General features: G+C 47.3%; 1 protein-coding gene across 1 annotated transcript in view; it reads right to left on the bottom strand.

Annotated features, from left to right (window-relative positions):
• EDEM3 (ER degradation enhancing alpha-mannosidase like protein 3) overlaps positions 1-22,495 on the bottom strand; it is a 44,830-nt gene extending 22,335 nt beyond the window's left edge. Inside the window, exons 1-4 of the mRNA XM_049776436.1 lie at positions 22,375-22,495; positions 14,755-14,800; positions 597-697; positions 156-195 (exon numbers count right to left, since the gene is read on the bottom strand). Of these exons, the coding sequence (XP_049632393.1) occupies positions 156-195; positions 597-697; positions 14,755-14,800; positions 22,375-22,403 (216 nt within the window). The 5' untranslated portion in view covers positions 22,404-22,495. The remainder of the gene's footprint in view (positions 1-155; positions 196-596; positions 698-14,754; positions 14,801-22,374) is intronic.
• Positions 22,496-24,645: the final 2,150 nt, after the last annotated feature.

The following is a 24,645-nucleotide window of genomic DNA, read 5'->3' as shown; positions in this document are numbered from 1 at the left end:
TGGAACCCAGCTTCAGCCCCAGGTCAGACACTGGAAGCTGGATGGGCAGACCCCACTCAATTCCAAGCCCGCTGAGCAACCAGGACATTCAGAGTCTCAGAACCCCAGAATAAGTAGGTCATACAATTCACAAAGGGAATCCATTGCAGACTTACCACAAGGGTGTCCAAGGAATCAATCAAGGTGAGGGAAAATCTAAGGGACAAGAAGACATGCATTAGAGCATCCAGTGACCCTGGCCCAGCTCTGCCTGCTGCTGCCTACTGGTGCCCAGAGCTCCAGTAACCTGCCTCTGCACACTCAAGTCTGGCCCAAGGATACAGCTCTTGGGCAAGCATGAAGCTCACTAATGGCTCATTCTGAGAGGGGATGAAAATTTGGAGGTATCTCACATGCCCCGTGGTCCCATCCAGCTCCGGAAACTAATGGCCCAAGAGATGGAGCACAGCCTGCTGACCCCAGAAGGGAAGAAGGGAGCTTCCTTCGCTTCAGAGACAGCATGAGGGGTCACTGACCTCCAGGCCGGGGAATGCCACTTTTGCCACCATAAAGTCTCTGCCCGGGGTCAGCCCACCCCAAACCGCACAGATACTCACTTTCCTAATGCATCATCCACATCACCCCGACTGGGCTCTTGGCCTCGAACCCGACCCCGGCAGGTCAAGGGCATGAGCTCGTCTGCTGGATAGGCATGTTCCTGTAGGGACAAAAACAGTGAGCCATGGGTATCCTCGTCCCAGGGTTAGTAGGGGAAGCCGGTTAAGGCCATATACAACCAGCCTAGTCTACACATTCAGCGCTAAGGGCTCTTCCCAGGGTGCTGGTGTGCTCAGGAGACCAAGTCACGAAAGGACAGGCTGGAAATCATACCCGCTGGCCAGCATAAGCTCACAAGATAGAGTAGAGGCTTTGCATGTGGGAAAGAAGATTCGAGCTTCAGTACCAGCACCCATAGTCCCTAGAGCACTGAGCCCAGAGCACTGCTGGGGTGGGCCCCGAACAAAGTTAAATGATGCCTCCTGCGTGACACAGCTGTGGACCCCGTTTGCTTAAACCCTGCAGGGCTGGGCCCGGAGAGATAGCACAGCGGCGTTTGCCTTGCAAGCAGCCAATCCAGGACCAAAGGTGGTTGGTTCAAATCCCAGTGTCCCATATGGTCCCCCATGCCTGCCAGGAGCTATTTCTGAGCAGACAGCCAGGAGTAACCCCTAAGCAACGCCGGGTGTGGCCCAAAAACCAAAACAAAAAAAAAAAAACAAAAAACAAAAAACCTGCAGGGCTTCTCCAGGCTGGAATGACTGTTTATTCTTTCTAATCACCACGACACCAAGTGACATGTGCTGACTTCCTCCAAGTTGTGTTCCTGGGACAGTTCACAGAATGGGCGTCAGCTCAGTCTTCGCATGGCGTCCCATGATCTCCCCCTTCCAGAGAAGACCAGGCCCAGAGAAGAAAAACAAACATGGGTGCAAACCCTCGCCCTGAGAGCCAAACCCCAGATCTATCCCCAGCAGGGCCTGTTCGCCACTGAGCATGGATCTGCTTAATACAGTCCAGTCTTTGGGGGCGATTGCCGATCACTCTGAGACCCATCGCCTAAGCACAGACCCACAGTGCAACAAAATGAGCTCTGAGAAACAGATCCAGTGAGGACAGGGATGGGGCCCCACTTCATGCATGGACCTCTTTCTCCTGCCCAGACCCACTCTTTTTTTGTTTTGTTTTTGTTTTTTGGGGGGTCATGCCTGGCGGCACTCATGTGTGTTTGGAAATCATTCCTGGTAGGCACGGGAGATCATAAGGGATGCCGGGATTCGAACCACCATCTATCCTGGATCGGCTGCATGTAAGGCAAACGCCCTATCGCTGTGCTCTCTCTCCAGCCCCTAGACCCACTCTCTTCATCCACCTTTGCAACAAGCTTTGCTAATTGCTACAGCAATTCCCTCTCGCAAGTGTATTTTTCTTCAAAAGGCTGAAAGGCTTTTAGAAATTCGTCTTCCAGAGAAATAAGTATGATTTTCTTTGAATTCCACTGACATCTTTACTGGAAGCTTCCAATCCGAGGGGGTTCATCACCCCTAGGTGAGTGTATCCCAAATGGTTGATTCCTTCCTTCCTTTAGAAGTTTCATTTTCTGGCAGGAGAGCTAAGAAAGTGGCAGACTCTGGGAGCTGGGGGTAGTGAGGATGAATCCTTTCAGGTGTCTGGGAATGCTCAGCACCCTGGTGACTCATTTCCGGAGGTACCCAGGAACAAATGGTTTAGATATAATTAGAATCCACATGCTACACTGGACGATGGAATCCAAATATTTTGTCATTTTCACAGTACAGGGAGAGTTGAATGGAGTCCTGGGTGCTCTGGTTTGCTTTGTTTCCTGACTACCAGCTCTAGGTGGAGGAATCAAAAACCAGGGTTCACTGCACAGCAGACACATGGCGGTTTCCATTGTTGCTATCTTCATGTTCAGCTCATACCAATCACTCACAATTAGCTCCAGAAAATACTTTTTCACACTTGTTGACAAATTCTGAAAATCCTTCTGATAAAAGCCTGTCCTTAAGCTTATTGGGTCCCCAAAAGTCCCTCACTATTTTTACCCCATAAGAGAAGTTACTCTTATTTTTCAGGATTTGCAAAGCACACACGTGCACACAAATACCTCAGTCTTAAACTAAACACAAAACTCAAACCTCAAGTTTGTCCAAATTAAGAAAATATTAGTCGTGTGCTAGAGAGAGAGCATAGCGGCAGGGCATTTGCCTTGCACACAGCCAACTCAGGACGGACAGTGGTTCTAATCCCAGCATCCTATATAGTCCCCCGAACCTTCGAGGAGCGAATTCTGAGCACAGAGCCAGTAGTAACCCCTGAGTGTGTCTCTGGATGTGACCTAAAAACCAAATAAGTAAATAAATAAAAATAGGGTCCGGAGAGATAGCCTGGAGGAAAGGCATTTATTTGCCTTGCATGCAGAAGGACGGTGGTTCGAATCCCAGCATCCCATATGGTCTCCCGTGCCTGCCAGGAGCAATTTCTGAGCCCCTGAGCGCTGCCAAGTGTGACCCCCCCAAAACTAAAATAAATAAATAAAAATATTAGTCACAACTGCAAACTAGAATAATCCAAGGGAGTTACGACACAGGGATAAAAATAAATGAGAGGAAAAACAAAACCACTGTCTTTCGGGGGGCTTAGCCAATTAAGCAAACTACAAGTGGTCCAGAGAAATCCAGAACAGAGTAGACGTGGCAAAGAAACAGCCACGTGGGGCTGTGAGCCTCCGGACTACTTCCTCTTCCTCTACACAGAGCATCAGCGGGAGGGAGAAGCAACACAGAATAAACAACTCAGTGCCACCAGTTCACCCAAAACTAACACAGTCCTTTTGTGCTGGGAAAGGGAAGGGGGCTGAAACACTGGGAGACTGAAACTCAACCAGCAACCACTTTGAAACTGAAACTGTGTATCTCAAGGCGATGCCATAAAAATCTTAAGATAGTAGGTGGGGGAAGGAATTAAAAAATCAAACACACTCAAAAATTACCTGTGAAAATTAAGCAGACTACGTGCCCGCCCCCCTAGACAAAGGCAGAAGATAAAATCAGTCAATTCCTATCAGATCTCACACAGAGGAGCTCTGAGGTGATGGTTATTGCAATCAAACAGCCCCAAGATGTCATCTCTCTGCCCTTCCCACACCTTCTCACTTCAGTTAATGAAACTATCACAGATCTGATTACTAACCAGTCAAGTTCAGGATTTTCCTTTGGATTCCTGTTCTTAAGCACCTACTCTGGGAGACAATCCTTCCTAAAACAAGAGCAAATGGCAGCTGGATCGATAGCACAGTGGGTAGGACGTTTGCCTTGCATGTAGCTGACTGGGTTGGATCCCTTAACTTCTGAAGGCAGAGCCAGGAGTAACCCAGAGCGCCAACTAGTGGGGCCCCAAAGACAGAAACAAACAAAAAGGGCAAAAGGAAATTTCACAACCCCAATAGCATAGTCACTGACAGGAAAATGGCAGCTGTCCCCAGGCCATAAGCCACAGGCACCTGCCCTAGGAAGCATAAAATCCAAACCTGGGGGCCAGGAGAGATAGCACAGCAGCGTTTGCCTTGCAACCAAAGGTGGTTGGTTCGAATCCCGGTGTCCCATATGGTCCCCCGTGCCTGCCAGGAGCTATTTCTGAGCAAACAGCCAGGAGTAACTCCTGAGCACCCCTGGGTGTGGCCCAAAAACCAAAAAAAAAAAAACAAACCCAAAAAAAAAAAAAAAAAAACAAAAAAAACAATCCAAACCTGGACTGGAGAGACAACAAAGCAGAGAAGCTTGATCCTGAGTTCGATCCCCAGTACCACATAGGGCCCCAAGTACTGCCAGGAGTAAGGCTTGAGCACAGAGCTAGGAATCAGACTTGGGCAGTACTAGATGTGATCCCAAACAAACAGCAAACAAAAATCCAAGCTTAACTTCTGCATACATCCCCCACCCCCTAAAAGATTAAAAAACATGACCACTAAAGAGCTGGCTATGGCTTGAGTCTCACCCCTGACATAAATTTGGAGGATACACATGTTATCTGTAATCCATTTCATACACTACATTCGCATACTAATATCAGAAAAGAAAATGTTCCACAAGGAAGGAGAAACTGACAAGACTGAGTGTTGATTTCCGGGACACAGAAAACTGCTGGAACATTCACCAAGTGTCAAGTTCTCCAAAACACATCTCTCCCACTTCCTGATCTCTCTCAGGGTCTGAGCTTCATGAGGTGTGCTCTCCCACTTTCCACTCACCTCCCTGACAGCCAGGCTCTCTGGCCCCAAGAATTTCTAGAAATAAGAAGGTGAGTAGTCTGGAGGAATAGCTAACACAGCACCAACATGTCCCTGGACCTCTGCAGATCTCCAGCTGGGCCAGGAACCCCAAGAAATCAGAACATTTTCTGGTGAGTTTCCAAATGAACTGAGACATAGAATTAGATGAGCACGTTCCCTAATGCTGTGAGAGCAGAGAGAGATAATAAAAGTGAAGAGCAAAGAGGAAGGCCATGATCTAGCCCCTAGGGAGAGCCAGTGACCTTCTGCAGCCCAGGTACAGACACGGAGCAAGGGACTCGGCTCCTTTGTCTGACAAAGACCTGGAGTCAATCACGGTCCCCAGAAGCCGACAAAGGCACAGAGACCAGAGAGCCAAAGTGTCTTGGGTCATAGCCGGCATGACTGAGCATGTGGATGGTAGTTAGAAACCAGCCCCCTAGCATTCCTATATGAGAGGATGATCAGCCAGGACACATGATTTAAGGGGAGTCTATTGGCAGAATAATACTGTATTTCTCTGAAAACAATAGACAACTAGAAATGAAAAACTGAAAAGACAATTCACAATAGCCTGAAAATAAGAGATGTGGATTCATAAACTGAACAAAAGCCACATAGAGCTTGTATGATGAAAACCAGGAATGAGGCCAGAATAGCACAGCAGGGAGGGTGCTTGCCTTGGACAAAGCTGACTAGGCTTTAATCCCCTGCACCACAACGGTCCCCTGAGATCCACCAGGAGTGATCCCTGAGAGCAGAGCTCAGAGTAAGCTGTGAGCACTACCGGGAGTGGCTCAAAACAAACAAACCAAAAAACCCCCAGAAGACATGACTGCCAGTAAGAAAATGGAGAGAGGGAAAGGAGTAATGACACAGCAGTAGGGTGTTTGCTTTGCACAAGGCTGACCCAAGACGGTGCTGGGTTCGATCTCCAGCATCCCATATGGTCCCCCAAGCCAGGAATGATATCTGAGCTGGGAGTAACTCCTGATTGTCGCCTGGTGTGAACTACCCCCCCCCAAAAAAAAAGAAAATGGAGAGAATGATGACTCCCAAACATACAATCAATTAACCTTTAACAAAGGGGCAAGAAATGTAAAATGGAGCAAGGAAAGCCTCTTCAACAAGTGGTGTTGGGACAACTGGTCACTCACATATAAAAAAGCAAACTCAGACCTCTATCTAACACCAGGCACTAAGGGCAAGTCAAACTGGATTAAAGACTGATATCAGATCTGAAACTAAAAGGTATATAAAAGAAAACAGGAAAAAACATAGGTATGACGTTGAAACTTAAAGGCATCTTCAAGGAGGAAACACCAGAGCCCAAAAAAGTAGAAGCAGAGGTAAACAAAAACAGATTACATCAAACTGAGAAGCTTCTGCACTTCAAAGGAAAAAGGGACTTGGGTAAAAAGATCACTCACAGAGGGGCCGGGAAGGTGGCGCTAGAGGTAAGGTGTCTGCCTTACAAGCGCTAGCCAAGGAACGGACCGAGGTTCGATCCCCCGGCATCCCATATGGTCCCCCCAAGCCAGGGGCGATTTCTGAGCACATAGCCAGGAGTAACCCCTGAGCGTCAAACGGGTGTGGCCCAAAAACCAAAAAAAAAAAAAAAAAAAAAGGTCACTCACAGAATGGGAGAAACTATTCGCCCAAACCCATCAGATAAGTAGATAATATATAAGATATACAAGTACTGACAGAATTTAACAAGAAAAAAAAATCTAACCCCATCAAAAAATGGGAGAGAATAAATATTTCCTCAAAGAAGAAATACACATGGCCAAAAGGCACATGAATAAATGCTCCACATCACTAATAATGAGGGAGATGCAAATTAAAATAACAATGAAATATCATCTCATGCCACAGAGACTGGCACACATCACAAAGAACAAGAACAACCACTGCTGACATGGATGTGGGGACCAAGGAACGCTCTAGTCCAGCCTTTCTGGAAACCAATATGGATATTCCTTATAAAAGTGGACACTGAGTTCCCATGTGATCGAACAATACCACAAGGGATATACCCAAGGACCACAAAAACACAATACAACAATGTCTTCTGCACTCCTAAGTTCATGGTAGCACTGTTTACAATAGCCAAAATCTGGAGGCAACCTACATGCCTGAAAACAGATGAGTGGTTAAAGAAACTGTGGGACATCTACACAATGGAGTGCTATGCGGCTACTGGAAGAGATGAGGTCACAGAATTTGCCTGTGCATGGATGGATGTGGAGACTGTTGTGTTGAGTGAGGTGAGTTGGGGGGAGAGAGATGGGCACAAAATGGTCTCACTCATCTGTAGGGTTTGGGAAGGATAAAAGACAGTGTAGTAATAGTGCCAGAAACAGTGGAGGTGAGGGCCGAAAGGATCAGCCCATGGTATGAAGCTTGTCATGGGGAGTGTTAAGTAAAGTTAGAGAAATAACTACACTAACAACTACTATGATAATGATAGAGAAACAGAATGCCCATCTTGAAGAGAGGTGGGGGTGGGGAGGAGGGAAAACAGCATTGGTGTGTGTGCATTTTTGTTTTTTTTTTGGGGGGGGGCCACACCCGGCATTGCTCAGGGGTTACTCCTGGCTGTCTGCTCAGAAATAGCTCCTGGCAGGCACGGGGGACCATATGGGACACCGGGATTCGAACCAACCACCTTTGGTCCTGGATCGGCTGCTTGGTGTGTGTGCATTTTATGACTGAGATCCAATTACTAACATGTTTGTAACCATGATGCTTAAATAAATTATTATTTAAAATTTTTTAAATAATTAAAAAAAAAAGAAAGGGGCGGAGTGATAGCACAGCAGGATCCAGGATCCAGGATCCAGGATCCAGGATGGATAGTGGTTCAAATCCTGGCATCCCATGTGGTTCCACGAGCTGCCAGAAGTGATTTCTTAGCACAGAGCCAGAATTAACCCCTGAGCACCGAAGGGTGTGACATCCTCCCCGCAAAAAAGAAAATAGATGGGCCAGATCACACAGGAAGTAGGGACTTGCACATCACTCGCCTGGGTTCAATGAGCTCCAGCTTCCCTCAATGTCCCCCCAGATGCACAAGAAGTGATCACTGAGCACAAAGTAGGAGTATGCTCTGAGTATCACAGGGTGTACCTCCCTCCCCAACCTTCCCCCCCCCAAAAAAAAGAATCCTAGAATCTAGATATTTAGGTCAGAGGGGAAAAATAGTAACAGACCCATCATAGAAATGACATACTAGATCCATCATAGTCTTGTAACACCCATCATAGCCACTTAACTGGGTGTTTTGGTTGGTTTTTTTTTTTTTTTTCTTTTTTTTTTGGTTTTTGGGCCACACCCGGTGGTGCTCAGGGGTTACTCCTGGCTGTCTGCTCAGAAGTAGCTCCTGGCAGGCACGGGGGACCATATGGGACACCGGGATTCGAACCAACCACCTTTGGTCCTGGATCGGCTGCTTGCAAGGCAAACGCCACTGTGCTATCTCTCCGGGCCCGTGTTTTGGTTTTTATTTTGGACTAAACGGATTTGGACTAAACTCGTTAGGAAAAGGACATCCTTTTTCAACAGATGGTGCTAAAAATCACTGTATATATTCACATAGAGAAAAATATGAATCAAGCTGCACTTCATACTCTACACAAAAATTTACTCAATATGAGTCATGGATCTAAAATGAACAAGTTAAAATGACAAAACGAGGAGTGTTCTGTCTGATGTGTCCTTTCCAAAAGAAATAGGAGGTATGAGGAAGAAAAAGAATGTCCTGGCCACGGTAGTTGTCCAACCAAGGAACCAGACACTTGAAACCGAGCAAATGATCCATGTCATGTGCGTAAACTTTACCAGAATTAAAACATATATGTTATTGGGAAAAATAACTCTTACATCATAATAATAACAACCCAGAATCCTCAAGGAAGTTGACATTTTGCAAGTATACTTTTGGTTTGAATGAGACAAAAATGCATTATTTCTTCTCATCAGCAGCTCTCACCAAACCAAGTCTGAAAGGGGTAATTCAGCAAAAGGAATTCTACTAAATGGAATGTTTTGAGGAGCTGGAGAGATAGTACAGCAGGAAGAGTTCTTGCTATGCCTGCGACTGACAGGGATTGGATCTTTATTGTCTCATACAGTCCTATGAGCACTGCCCGAAGTGATTCCTGAGTGCAAAGCCAGGAGTAAACTCTGAGCATTGCAGGATGTTTTTAATTTTTTAATTAATTAAAAAAAATTTAGGGGCCGGAGAGAAGGTAAGGCGTTTGCCTTGCAAGGGGCAGGCAGACCTAGGACAGACCCTGATGCAATCCCCAGGTGTCTCATATGGTCCCCTAAGCCAGGAGCGATTTCTGAGTGCACAGCCAGGAATAACCCCTGAGTGTCACTGGGGGTGGCCCAAAAACCAAAAAGTAAAATAATTTTTTAGATAAAATTTTCTGCACAATGCCTAGGATCCCACTTATACATTAAGTATAATGTATACATTAAGTATAAGTATTAAGATTAGGTAATCTAATAGTGACCAAACACAGATGTGAAAGACTCATGGGGAGCTTGGATCCCAGACAATCCTGGCCCTCTGAGTTTGATGGCCTACACTTGACCCTTTTCAGTCCTCTGAATCACAGTTGGGTTATCATAGAAGCACTTATTGGTCTGGTGTGAAAAAGACCCTCTAAGAATCGCTAAAACCATCACCCAAATTGGGATTATATGGGGGCAGAGGCAGAGCCTCAAAATCTGGCTCGGGCTGGGCAGTGGCGCTAAAGGTAAGGTGCCTGGCTTGCCTGCGCTAGCCTTGGACGCGAGGTTCGATCCCCCGGTGTCCCATATGGTCCCCCAAGCCAGGAACAACTTCTGAGCACATAGCCAGGAGTAACCCCTGAGCGTTACTGGGTGTGGCCCAAAAACCAAAAAAAAAAAAAAAATCTGGCTCATGGATGTTCAAGTATGTCTGGCTTACTTAGAGGCCATGCATGCTAATACGATGCTAGGGGCCGGGGACACTGAGGCAGGTGGGCACATTGTGGAGTACAGCATGGACACTGGGGCCAGAAACCAATAACAGAGGCTCAGAGTTGGTGAGCAGCCCAGGAGAGCGCAGGGTGGGGTACAGGGAGTCCTGCATTCAGGACTGAGAAGGTAAAATTCTGAGCCCCCATCTCCCATGGCCCCAGATGCTGCAGGGCACTGGGGAGGACTAGGTTGCAAAGTCTCTGGCAGCAGCCTCAGGGTGAAGCTTGGGTGCAGTGAGGGGGATGACTACAGACCCAGGAAATAGGATGTTCTTCCTAGGGCCTATCAGTCTTTGCCATTCTCCCCTCTCTCTCCCCAGAAGGTACAGCAAGGCTCAGCCACAAGGGCAGGGCCAGCAAAATCCTCATCCATCTGTTCAGTGCTGAGCACAGTAGTCAGAAGAGCTGGAGGAAGGTTCTTGACTGCCTAGGACAAGGAAAAGGGCACCCAGGCTCCAGGCTCTTTTCAGGAATCACTTCTTTAAGAGATGATTCAAGAGACCATATGGAATACTGGGAATTGAAGCTAGGCCGGCCACATGCAAGGCAATAAAGTTCTATCGAGAGTGGAAACCCTGGATAGGGATATTTTTGGGTGCCCCAGCACCCAACCTCTGCTTCCTGTTGCTTGAGACTGCTGCAGGTGAAGGCGTGGGTGAGGGGCAGGCCCCTGGGAATGGGAACTGGGCTCTTGGCTTGCAGGTGGGACAGAGGCTGACAGGATTGGAACAGCAGTATACGGGCCTTTGGGAAAGTGCTCATTGTCAGGCAGATCTTTGGCAGGCCAGCATGTCCTTGTGGACATGCTTCCACAGAGCAGGACACAAGCTCCCACATAAGCTGGGCCAGGCCACAGACCCAGCCCCATGGTCTGGGATGTACCTTGCAGCACCAAGATACCAGCTGCAGCGCCAGCACCACTTAGCCCCCCCCAACGCCCAGCACCATCAGGATGAAGCTGGGCATGGAGCCATCTGCAAGGCACCTTTGAGAAGGTCCCAGTCCCTTGAGGATCACCTAGGAGGCCCATCTTCCTGGTTCCCCTCTCCCCTTGTGCTTGCCAATGAAGCTTAAACTGTGTTTGCCAATGAAGCCTCTTTATTGATCTGACTCTGCAATAACATTTTATCAGGCTGGGGAGCCCAAAGTGGAACTCTGTGCCTGGGCAGGTGAAGCCATGGGACATTGCAAAACCATCAAAGTCTGCAAAATGATGTTCTCCCCGCAAATGAAAGAACTGGCGGTCGTGGATGTTAGACAGAAATACTGCAGATGGGGCTAGAGCAGCAGGACAGCAGAGAAGGCGTTTGCCTTGCACATGGCCAACCTGGGCTTCATTCCTGGCATCCCCATATGGTCCCCAAACACCACCAGAAGTGAGCCCTGAGCACAGAGCCAGGAGTAACCCCTGAATACCACCAGGTGTGGTTCAAAACCAACAGAAAAAATAATGTGTTTCCCTGTGACTTAAGACACCCAAAACTGCATGATTGAAAAACAATTAAGAGCTCCATATGTGAAAGAAAAATAAAATAAAAAGAAAAAAAAAAGAGAAAAAAAAAAAAAAGCTCCATATGTACTCCTAAACCAAAGCAAATGAGATATGCTTAAGACAAAAAAAAGCACAAAGATTAAATGCTTAACAGTTCATCAAGACAATGCTGATATCTGATTCAGAATGAAAATCATGGGGTCACAGAATCAGCTGCCAAAGCTTCACAGTAGAATCAATTAAAGGTAGCTCCTTGCCAAACTTTTCCAGCTACATTTTATAGAACCAAATCATAATAGAAAACCCACAGGCATATATTTTAAATTATATAAACCAGATCATAAAAAACTATGATGTGAAACAACATAAATTCAACTGTAAAGTTTCCTTCCAAAATACGAAAACTGACCAGATATCTGCTCCCATCTTTATTATTATTTTATTTCTTGGGGTTTTTTTTGGGAGGAGGGGATCATACCCAGCAGTGCTCAAGGCTTACTCCTGGCTCTGCGATCAGAAATCACTCCTGGAAGGCATGGGGACCATATGGGATGCCAGGATTCGAACCACCATCCGTCCTGGATCTAGGATCTGCTGCGTGCAAGGCAAATGCCCTATTGCTGTGCTATCTCTCTGACCCCTATTCTTATTTTTTTGTTTGTTTGTTTTTGTTTTTGGGCCACACCCGGCATTGCTCAGGGGTTACTCCTGGCTGTCTGCTCAGAAATAGCTCCTGGCAGGCACAGGGAACCATATGGGACACCAGGATTCGAATCAACCACCTTTGGTCCTGGATCGGCTGCTTGCAAGGCAAACACCGCTGTGCTATCTCTCCAGGCCCTTTTTTTTTTTATATAAATTATCTTTATTTAAACACCGTGATTACAAATATAATTGTAGTTGTATGATTACAGTCATGTAAAGAACACCCCCCTTCACCAGTGCAGGATTCCCACCACCAATTTCCCGGATCTACCTACTCTCCACCTCACCCACACCTGTACTTGAGACAGGCTTTCTTTTTCCCTCATTCATTCACATTGTTATGATAGTTTTCAGTGCAGTTATTTCTCTAACTGCACTTATCACTCTGTGGTGAGCTTCATGTCATGAGCCGCACCTACATGGGAAGATGAGGGGAAATAAGGGTTGGGACTGAGGCAGTAAAATATTAGAAATGAGATTTGTAGGGCAGTATCAAGGTCACAATACAAGATGGATATTATGGATATATAAAATATATGCATACAATACTATCAATAGGAAAACAAGGAGAAAAAAAATCCAGTGACTGTCCCAATATAAACCAGTGCTAGAACGGCCCGCCCTCCTCCAAAAGAACATTCCCATTAGTGTAGGGAGAGGTAGGGGGGAAGCCTAATGACTACTAAGAGTCCACCTGAACCCACTTCTGGCCATCTGAGCTGGCACCCAGGGAAGGCCTGGAGTCAGGGGAAAAAGACAAGGATGGCTGGGGGCCTGCCAAGCCTCCCAGCACTCCCCAGGCCAGGGAGAAGGGCTCCGGTATGGGGCCTTATTCTTATTTTTTAATACAGAATATGCTATTTATTAGCTGAGAGGATGTTTAGTTCAAGTATCTAAATTCTCACATGCTTCACAAAACAGAAAAAGCACTCTCTTGGACCTGAGAGATAGCACAGCAGTAGGGCATTTGCCTTAGACGCAGAAGGGCAGTGGTTCAAATCCCGGCATACCATATGGTCCCCGAGCCTGCCAGGAGTTTTTTCTAAGCGTAGAGCCAAGGTAACCCCTGAGCGATGCCGGGTATGACCCCTCAAAAAACAAAACAAAACAAAAAAAGAAAAACCACTCTCTGTGATGAGCTTCATATCACGAACCAGCCCTTCCAGCCTTCATCTCTATTGTCTGGGCATTATGAAAACGTCTTTTATTTTTCTTAAAACCCACAGATGAGTGAGACTATTCTGTGTCTATCTCTCTCCCTCTGACTTATTTCACTTAGATCTCCCATCTTTAAAAAAAAAAAAAAAGTACTCAGGCAACCCTAGGTATGGGTGCTCAAAGCCAAATCTCCCACATGCAAAGTCCACTCTCAGGCCTCTGGGAGAGAGATAGCACAGCGGTGTTTGCCTTGCAAGCAGCCGATCCAGGACCAAAGGTGGTTGGTTCGAATCCCGGTGTCCCATATGGTCCCCCATGCCTGCCAGGAGCTATTTCTGAGCAGATAGCCAGGAGTAACCCCAAGCATCGCTGGTGTGGCCCCAAAACCACTCAGGCCTCTGTCACTCTTTGGCTCCTGCTGTGAACTTTGAAGCTTTAATTCAGTAGCATTAAGTATTATCACAGAGCTGCAATGGAGCTCCCAAACTTTCCCATTTGGCCAAACTGAAACTCTGTCCTCCCCAGTTAACAAAAGGCCTCAAAACAATACAGATCAGCATATGTAAGAAGTAAATTAGACAGGAACCAAAGTCCACATTGAGGCTATGAGCTGGACAGAAATGAGGGGAGAATGTGGCTCTTTGAAGCAATGGTTTTCTTCTTGTACTGTAATTTTTTTCTTTTTTGTAAGTAATTTTCTTTTTGTGGAGGCCACACCTGGAGGTGCTCAGGGGTTGACTTCTGTCTCTGCACTCAAAAGTGACTTCCAACAGGCTCGGGGGAATGCCAAGGACCGAGCCCAGGTCGGCAGCTTGCAAAGCAAATGCACTCACTACCCACTGTGCTATCACTCTAGACCCAATACTTTCAATTCAGAAAATGATTTCCTTTAAGAGCAGGAATAGCTTCGTCTGCATTTTTATATCCATGCTAGTTAAGCATATAAAACACTCAAACACTGTTGATAGCATCAGAAGGAAACAGTTTCATAATATAATTAAATTTATTTATAACTATTCAAAACATTGTTTCCCTGAGAAGCTCTTCCTGGAACTCTATTAGCTGCTGCTTACACTGTTTTTTTCAAAAACTTCCTTTTAAAATATGTGCTATTGCCTCCCTCCCTCCCTCCTTCCTTCCTTCCTTCCTTCCTTCCTTCCTTCCTTCCTTCCTTCCTTCCTTCCTTCCTTCCTTCCTTCCTCCCTCCCTCCCTTTCTCCCTCTTCCTTCCTTCCTTCCTTCCTTCCTTCCTTCCTTCCTTCCTTCCTTCCTTCCTTCCTTCCTCCTTCCTTCCTTCCTTCCTTCCTTCCTTCCTTCCTTCCTTTCTTCCCTCCCTCCCTCCCTCTTTCCTCCCTCCCTCCCTCCCTCCCTCCCTCCTTCCTTCCTTCCTTCCTTCCTTTCTTTCTTTCTTTCTTTTTCCTTTCTTTAAAAAGAAAGAGAAAAAAAAAAGAAGAAAAAAAAAAATATGTGCTATTAATTCAGGCTTCAAGATTCTTAATTGTGTGCACATAATAATCAGTTCACAGAAAGGGGTGTAAAGATAAGCTTTCTACTTACCATATAGTTACCAAAAGCATGATCAAACATTTCCAGTACTTGATTCCTAAGGTAAAAGAGAGCAGAAATGGGGGAGAAAAATAAGTATGTTCTATGTATTGGCTTTCAAGAAAACGAACATACCTTTCTAAAAATGCGCCAAAAAGGAAAAATTGAAAAAAAAAAATCTAGTGAGAAGGGGGCATAAGGTTAAGACACTAGTATTATCAGATACACTTTTACCCACCATCTCAAGCTGGATCATACTTTCTTTTTTTTTTTTTTTCTTTTTTTTTCTTTTTGGTCACACCCAGTAGCGCTCAGGAGTTACTCCTGGCTCTGCACTCAGAAATCGCTCCTGGCAGGCTCAGGAACCACATGGGATGCCGGGACTCGAACCACCGTCCTTCTGCATGTAAGGCAAACGCCCAACCTTCATGCTATCTCTCTGGCCCTGGATCATACTTTCTTACTGGAGTAATTTCAGAGAAATGAGCCTTCCACTGCTTCCTCAGCAAATGGGTAGTTGAAGCAGAGCAAGCCAGGAAAGGCAAAAACAAACAAGAAACAAATAAACGCTGATGCACACATGGCACGTGGTTCAGGTGGCTGTAATGTATCAAACACAAATCACAGCCCTGGCGGGGACAGTGTTAAAGGCTAGTGTAGACATGTGGGACATAAGTAGCATTGCCGAAGCGAGCTCAACCCACTGGGAAGACAAAGAGGTGCTGTGGATGAAGCTGGCTCAACATAGATCTGGGACCCACTTACCGCCTCCACTCCAGATCTTGCTCCAGGATAGGATTGGTGAATGAGAACAGGGGCCTCATCAACAAAAGCCTCACCCCAGTTTGGCACACAGGTAACCCAGGGTTACCCCAGTACCACAGGGAATGATCCCTGAGCATGGAGAAGCATTGTGGGAGAAGTGTCCCACATACCATGAACCAACTGACTTTACCAGCACCACAGTCCTTCCCCTAAAATGGGGTACCATCATTTACGCCTAGTTCACTGCACATTAATAGAGGTAACATGTCAAAAAAAAATCTCATGCATCTCTGTGGAAAGTCTCGGAGACCCAAAGTCGGATCTCCCAAGCACTGAGCTCCCTAGGGTCTCTCTTCAAAAAAATAAAAGTCAAATACTATCTCCCTGTAAGCTGAGAAATCATGTTACTAACCAATTGAACCTGGTGACTTCTCCAAATCCCAGAGTGGCTGTTTAGGATAGAATGAAGGCTCCTGTCCCCCAAACCAAGTGAAGGAAATCCATTCTGTACCCCTCACCTCCACCCAGACAAAAGGCCTGGCTGTCAATCAAATAGCCTCAGGCCCGGGGAGTAAAAGCTGAAGACAAACAACAAAAGTTAGAGGCCGGAATATAGCAAAAAGGGCAGGTGCCTGCTTGCCTTGCATGGGGCGGACTCAGGTTCAATTCCTGGCATATCCCATATCCTGGCATCCCTTGAGCACTGCCAGGAGTGATTGCTGAGCACAGAGCCAGGAGTAATCCCTGAGCACCACCAGTATGGCCCCAAAACATTCAAATAATAATTTTAAAACTACAATTAGTGGGTGGGAGGGGAAAAACACAATTACCACATATTCCCACATTTTTCTATAAAACTAAAAAGAAAGGAATAAAGAAAGGTTGGGGGCCAGCAGCCAAGTGATCTCAGATACACTGGCAAGGAAATAAATAAGGAAAGAACTAAATATCCAAGCCAAAGTCAATAATAATAGAATCAAGGGACCTAAACTTTAACAATCTAAACTCAAAGGGGCCTGTTACACTGGCAGGCCAGGGAACAAAGGGTGGTGAGATAGGATGCATTCTGGGTCCATTAGTGGAAGGAGGTTAGCACTGGTATTGGGAAGGGTCCTGACTCATTGTATATCTGAAATTCAACTATGAAGGGCTCTGTAGATCACAACTGTTTCAATAAAATAAAATAAAAATTTAAAAACTACAAAAGCTGTTAGAACAGGTCCAGGTCAAATGGCTCCAAAAATAATCAGCAAAAAATAGCTACTCAATCTTTTTATTGACTTACAGTTTCCTCAAAGTCCCAATCATTGGTACTGATAATTCAATAAACAAATGCCCAGGATGGGTGGTAGACACTAGTTTGGTATGGTGGAGGCCCTGGCCCTAGCACCATGGTGCCAAAAACAAAAAACAAAACAAGGGGCCGGGCGGTGGCGCTGGAGGTAAGGTGCCTGCCTTGCCTGCGCTAGCCTAGGACGGACCGTGGTTCGATCCCCCGGTGCCCCATATGGTCCCCCAAGAAGCCAGGAGCAACTTCTGAGCGCATAGCCAGGAGTAATCCCTGAGCGTCACCGGGTGTGGCCCAAAAACCAAAAAAAAAAAAAAAAAACAACAACAACAAAAAAAAAAACAGTTAAAGACAAGTCACATTTTGGTTTGGCCTCCTGTAACACTGCCATAGTCATGTAACAAAATGGAATTATGGGGCTGAGGTGATAGATAGTACAATGGGAGAGAATGTTTGCCTTGCACGTGACCAACCCGAGTTCAATCCCCAGTCTCTCATGTGGTTCTCCAAGCACCACTAGGAATGACCCCTGTGTGCAGAGCCAGGAGTAACCTTGAGCACCATTGGGTGTGGCCCAAAAACTAAAAACAAAAAGAGAATTATGGGGCTAGGGATGTAGCTCAGTGGCAGAGGTCCTGAATTCCATCCCCTGATACAGATACAAAGACAGACACAGATCCTCACAGAGGTGGGTGCATGTGTGCGCAAGCATAGTAGATGAAACAGTACTGATAATAAAGCAGCAAGCAACAATGGCATAATTTCCAGATAGATTCTGGCTATACTGGCCATCAAAATAAACTCAAAACTTGTCAAATTTTTTAATTTAATAGCCACTAAGAACACCAAATGAAGTGGCACATCTAGCCATTGCTGTCTGTCTTAAAAACCTGAAAAAAGGGATCATCCATCAGCTCTGAAAAACAATGTCAGGTTTTAAAGAATCTTCTCTAGACATGTCTCAATTATACTACAGATTAGATAAGGATTTTCAAGTTTGCTAATAAGCAAAAAAAAAAAAAAAAAGGCAGCAAACAGTCTCCATTTCAAGCACTGTGATCTATAAACAGAATGTGCTGATTCTGCTCAGAAAGGCCCCAAATTTATTGCAGAGGGAGAAACTCCTGCGGCACTGGTCAAGGGAGCGAGGTACAAATAACATGAGCTAGAACTTGTTCCAGCCTTGCGGGCACTGTGAAGCACAGAGTTCCCGGGATTAGGACTCCTTCCTGCTTGCAAATGAGGAGACTTCACATTCTCACCATTTTGCTATCACATGCATGATTTTCTGGTTTCCCTACTTTGAAGGGGAACCTATATATTGGGGAGTTTATATCTAGCTGTTCTCTCTTTCTTACACATCTAGCTGTGCTCTCTCTCTCTCTCTCTCTCTCTCTCTCTCTCTCTCTCTCTCTCTCTCTCTCTCTTTCCCTCCCTCCCTCCCTCCCTCCCTCCCTCCTGAGTCTCTCTCTCTCCTGAGTCTCTCTCTCTCTCTCATCTGAGTCTCTCTCTCTCATCTGAGTGCTGGAGCACAGCTGTGGCACGGTGGGGAGTCCCAAGTTCTCTGGCTGACATTGCATGATCCCTAGAATGCCAATGCATGGATCTACCTCACTTTGCCACTGCACCAGAAGTAAACCCTGTGCACCAGGGGAAATAACAAGATATTTCTAACTCTAACTATTTACATCTTCACCAAGTCATAGAAATGGCAGATCAGTGGAAAATGGGGAGGGGGGGATAATATTTCCATTAAGTTTTAGATATATTCACCACGGGGGAAAAAAAATGTGAAATGGGGCCTGACCGATAGCACAACAGGGAGGGGCTTGCCTTCTACTCAGGTTTGATCCCGGCAACCCTTTAGAGTCTAGAGCCCCTAGAGCCCTGCCAGAAATAATTCCTGAGTGCAGAGCCAGAAGTAAAGCATGGGCATTGCTGGTTATGGTCCCCAAACAAACAAACAACAAAAAAGTACAAGAGCTCAGTTCCATAATTCAGACAGTATGTCCATTTCAGTGGTCAATAATTTATGTAAGTCAACTTTCTCAGAAGTTTCTCAGAAGGTCTTTGCTTGCCAATGAGCTACAGAAATGTTTTCTTTCTTTGCTTTTTTGCACCCAGTGGCACCCAAGGATCACTCCTGGTGGTGCTCGGTAGCCTACATGTGATCCTGTGAATCAAACGTGGGTCAGCTGGGTGTAAGGTCAGAACCTATCCCTCTGTCCTATCTCCCCATCCCCCCTTTTCCTTTTTGGAGGGGGACACCCCCTAGGGTGCTCAGGGTCTATTTCTGGCTTAAGCCCTAGTAGGCTCAGGGGACCATATGTGGTGCCAGGGATCAAACCTGAGGTGGCCATGTGCAAAGCAAAAGCCAGACCTGCTGTCCTCTGGCTCCAGCCCTTTTCTGATTGTATTAAAAGGAGTAACACTAACAAACGCTCCTGCTGTGAAACAGGAGGACAGAATTCCATGTGGCTAGGTAAAGAATTCCACAATGTCTGCCTGCAATAGACATTCCCTTATGAACTATTTGGTTTGGGAGGGAAAAGAGTCAGGCTTTTTTTTTTTTAAATCGTAAGTCATTATTTGGGGTTTGAAAAAGAAATGGCACAGATCAAGGGACGAAATCAATTCAGTGCCTGCAAATGCCCCTGAGGAGGCCATCAGTCACTATTACTTTAGATTTAGAGCCTAGACCTTATTTCTATCTTACAAGCAGCCAGGCTGAGTACACAGGCCAAATAATTGCAAAAAAAAAAAAAGTTCTCAAAATTTGACCCGGAAATCTCCAAACTGGTAGGATTTATACACAAAAACTTTCCGTCTGCTGTGCTGAATTGGGGTCACATCCCAACACGGCTCAGTAACATCTCCCAGGTGGCTGCTCACTGGCTACTCTGGGACCCTGACCCCACATGCAGCACCTAAGCTGTGACCTTTGGGACATCTCCTGACCCCTCTGTCCAAGGCTTAAATCTCAGAAGGGCATTGGCATTGAACATAGCTGTTCCCCACATATTTGATCCCCAGAATCCTGAGCACCACCAGGAATGATCCCTGAGTGCAGAGCCAAGAGTAAGCCCCGAGTATGGTTTGTATGACCCAAAAACTAAAATAAAAAATTGGGAAAAAAAATCAAAAAGAATAAAAATCCAGGTCAACATGAAGAATCCAGCGACTTTTCCCAGATAAAACCTTGCAACAAAGCAGTGCTTCTCAAATAGTGGGGCGTGCCCCCAGGGTGGGTCGTGGCTCCATAAAGGGGGGCGCATTTGACCTTGGCAAACACTGTCATGACAAGCTAAGTCCTGTGTTTATGTCTCTGTATGTCTCTGGAGCTGAGAGTTGCTGTGTCCTGCTTCAAACCCCGCTTCGAAAAGCTATGCATTGCAAAACGTGCTCATTGTAGCCATTAATCCAAACATCACCTCTGATTAAAAAATTAGCTCGGGGCCGGGCGGTGGTGCTAAAGGTAAGGTGCCTGCCTTGCCTGCACTAGCCTTGGACGGACCGCGGTTCGATCCCCCAGCGTCCCATATGGTCCCCCAAGCCAGGAGTGACTTCTGAGCGCATAGCCAGGAGTAACCCCTGAGCGTCAACGGGTGTGGCCCAAAAACCAAAAAAAAAAAAAAAAAAAAAAAAAAGCCGGTGGTTCGAATCCTGGTATCCCATATGGTCTGAGCCTGCCAGGAGTGATTTCTAAGCTAGAGCCAGGAGTAGTAACCCCTGAGCGCTGCTGAGTGTGACCCAAAAACCAAAAATAAATAAATTAATTAATTAATAAATAAAATAAATAAATCAGCTCAAATTATTTTTTATATATATATATGTATATATATATATGTATATATATATATACATATATATATATATATATATATATATAGGCGCGAAAAATGTTTTCTTCTTCCTAGAGGGGCATGACAGAAAATAGAGAAGCACTGAATAAAGGCACAGAGGAGTGAGGTCAGAAGCGACCCTGTCAGCCCCAGCAGCCCATTCCAGGGGTAAGGACACAGCCGGGACAGGAGTCGGGGCCCCACCAGCTCTGGGGAGGTCAACCTTTGGCCTCTATCTGGAAAAAAAGGGATGCGTCGCTGCTCATCATGGGACACATTGGTGGGCCTTTCCATTCTTTCTGTTTTTTAGGGGGTTACACTGGCAATGCTCAGGGGTGACTCTTGCCTCTGCACTCAGGAATCACTCATGGCAGGGTTCAGGGGATTCTATGGGATGCCAAGAATCAAACCCTGATTGGCTGCATGCCAGTCAAGTGCCCACCCGCAGTGCTATCTCTTGGGCCTGGAACATTAAACTGTTGAGAGAAAATCAAAGAGGCTTGTTCAAGTTTGCTGGAAACCCTAACAGCTGACACATTCTCATTTTTCCACCTAGAGCCTTTGGCTGCTGCTTTATTTAAATATGATTACAGTGTTCCCACCTCCATTAAATAAGGAAGCAAATAAAACTAAACTCCCCAGTTCCACCTCTTTCTATCCCATCTTTCTGATGAAAATAAAAAGGGACAGGAATACAGGTAGCGGATACCTAGTACCTTCTCACAGAATGCTCTTCTATTATTTCCATTTTTTTCCTTTGTATCCTGGGACTATGCCCCAGATCTTACTTGTCCTCTCTCTGCCCCTGGCCTTTCTCCTCTTCCTGCATGAACAAGAGCTACTCTTCAAGAGGACACACTCAGGGACAGGCCATGCCTGCAAAGCAAAGCGAGATTCCTAGCACCTTTCTGCAGCCTGACAGCGTTTCCACTTCCACCGGATCCCAAATCCCTGAAATCCGGCAGGAGAACCTTGGGTGGTAATAGTTCAGCGGGCGCCTCCTGCTTAGAACAGCCCCATAGCTGGGTAGGCTCTGCCCACCGGGGGGAAGTGGGGGAGGCTGCGGTCCTTGGCTTGGCTCCCATCTGCACCTGCTGAGGGGGCTCAGGCTTCTCAGTCAGAAACGCTTTCTCCTTGCATTCCCCCCCCAAAACCCCCAGCTGTACTCGTTCTCTGCAGCTCCGTGCAATTCTTATTAGTGCACGGCTGGGGCCCTGCCAATACTAGAAAACTAGACCCCGAATTTAAGGCTACTGAAATCTCGATCCTTTCCAATAGAACTAGAGCCAGATCTTAAAAACCAAAATAATAATGAATGCTGATCATGTAGAAAACACTTGGAGGGGCCAAAGAGATAGCATGGAGGTAGGGCGTTTGCTTTGCATGCAGGACGGTGAATTCCAGCATCCATCCCAGATGGTTCCCGAGCCTGCCAGGAGCAATTTCTGAGCGTGGAGGCAGGAGGAACCCCTGAGCGCTGCCGGTGTGTGACCCCCCCAAAAATAAATAAAATAAAATAAAATAAAATACTTGGAGCGAAGTAACCGGGTCAGCTCCGCTGGGGCTTCCCGGAACTCGGGCCCCAGGAAGCTGCAGACAATAAACAAACAAACAAACAAATAAACAAACATCAGGAGAGGTTGCAGAGCAGAGTTCCAGGTGTGTCCCCCGCCGCCCGGGCACGGGTGCGAGCCCCCCGCAACCCCCAGCAATGACAGGCCCCGCGCCCGGCCTTACCCGAGCCTCTGCTTCTCCTCCCGGCTCATGGGCGCCGCCCCGATCGCGCCCGGGGCCCTGGACGCCACCAGCCAGAGCGCGGCCGCGGCGGCCACCAGGCTCCAGGGCCCCGGGGACCCGCCGGCTCCGCTCATGGCCCCGCCGCCCCTCGGCGCACGCGCAGCGGCTACGCCCGGCCGCGGGGACACATCGCCGGACGCCGGCGGCCAGGAGGCTGCGAGCCGTGCTGCCGGGGAGCGCGAGCGGCGGCCGCGCAGAACTGTCGGTCGCGCCCCAGTCACCGAGCCTGGCCCCAGCGCCAGCGCCGCCGCCGCCGCCGCCGCCGCCGCACCGCTGCAGTCGCCGCCGCCCTCAGCTCTCCGCCCGGCACCTCCCCCGACTTCCGGTGTCGTCGTCTAGGAAACCGCCTCCGAGGAGCGTCTCGACCAATAGGAAGCCGAGGAGCGCCGCACGGGCCCGGGCGGCGGAAGACGGCATTGGTCAGGAGAAGGGAGACGTGGCCAAAAGGCGGGACGAAGGCGGGACTCGCGCTCCAGCCCGCCTCTGGCTGGGTCAGGAAACTACAAGACCCAGCATGCACTGCTTTTCCCTCATCCGCTCTACGTCGCCTACCGCTGAGCTTTCGACTCCGCTGCCCAAACCCCCCCCTCCTGCCGCGCTGCATCCTGGGACTTGTAGTCTTTGAACTCACGCTGCAACTCTACTGTCTTCTTGCCTTGTGAACGGAGTCCGCTCTCTTCCCTTCCCTAGCTTCACCCCGTGGCGTTCAGGCCGCAGCTCACAGGTTCCCACACCTTAGGGCATAGGCCGCTTAGTTTCCTGAACTTCTCTCCCCCAATAATAGCCAGTGGCCCCCAGTTTTATATCTGTGCATGCTCTCCTGCCCTCAGCAGTTCCCCACTTTTGCACAGAAGTCGGTCACTGCCTAGCCTTGGTTCGAATTGCACCCGCACCCGCCGCCCAGCACCCCTGCTTGTGGCCACCACGAGGAAGCAGAGGGACCTGGAGGGAAAGAGAGGAAGGGGTGAAGGAGTAGGGGGTGAAGGGGAAGGTCGCTATTAATTGTGGCTTCCGAAGCCCCTTGCAAGGAAGATGGAATGAAGGAGGCTGGAGTTTGCACTCGCCGGCAGTGGTGAGAGGACGCTAGCTAGGTCTTCTTGCATGGTGATATTGCTGCAGGGACTGGCTGGGGGTGGTGGTCGAGATTGAGCCGGACCTCTCTGGCCAAAATGTGTCTGCCCTTTGGGGTGGGGGAAGTCAGGGGCCAGTGATCTCTTTCCGGAAGCATTTGCAACTGAACCCATTCCCCTCTGCTGCCATCATTGGGGTAACAGCTGGCACACACATATATACACCCACACCCACACACTTGCTGGGTTGTAGTCTAGGCTTTCTTTCTCTTTGTCTTTGTTCTGTTTCCTTAGTGACTTCCACCCACTCCAACGTGCACCGATGGATGGTCTGTCCCAGTACTTCTTTGCTAATCAATATCTGGATCTCTCCATCCCCTTTCACCCACGCCCCCACCCCCTGGGGCAGTTTGTCCTGTCATATGCTTACTACTCAGATCCTATCAGCCTGGCCTCCCCTTTCCTTTATATCTCGCCCAGTCCTGTCACCAGATCACCCTAATTCTTTCTTTCCCCAATTCCCGCTTTGTTCCTTTCCTCTGAACCAACTCCGAGACCTTTGGGAATCATTGCTCCACTTGAGTTTTTCTCCACTGCTACTCAAGTTGGCCTTCAAGGTCAGCCACAAAGCAGCCAGACATTACTGCATCCTTTGCTCTATCCTCAGCCCTAACTAGGAATGGGCAAATCTCATCTCTAGCTAAGTCTGTCCAGGCCTTGCTTCTTTGGACTGTTGTACAAGTCTTGGTGCAGACCCCCATCTCCCCCAAACCTTTTCAAACCCTCAAGCCACTGTATTGCCCATATGCCCACCTCTTCCCCACATGTCATGTTTTTATTACCGAATTTTTTTACGTCTACCCCGTCTCCAGATTAGGGATGCTTGAAGGGAATTTTGTATGTGCCCATTTTATCCATCACAACTCAGCCAGGTGTCCCTCGAATTTCTAGATGCTCCTGAACTATTCACTATATTATTATTATATCACTATATTAACTAACTATTCACCTATTAGCTATGTAACTGTTCACTATATACTATATCATCTCTTTTCCTAGTCAATCCATTGCCTTATCAAAAAGGGAAAATTATTTAGCCCTTTTGGAAGAAATGAATCGCATGGAAGCTGTAAAAACATCT

The sequence above is a fragment of the Suncus etruscus genome, chromosome 7 (genome assembly GCF_024139225.1).
Source record: "Suncus etruscus isolate mSunEtr1 chromosome 7, mSunEtr1.pri.cur, whole genome shotgun sequence".
Classification (NCBI taxonomy): Eukaryota; Metazoa; Chordata; class Mammalia; order Eulipotyphla; family Soricidae; genus Suncus; species Suncus etruscus.
This window is presented reverse-complemented; position numbering and strand designations above follow the sequence as displayed.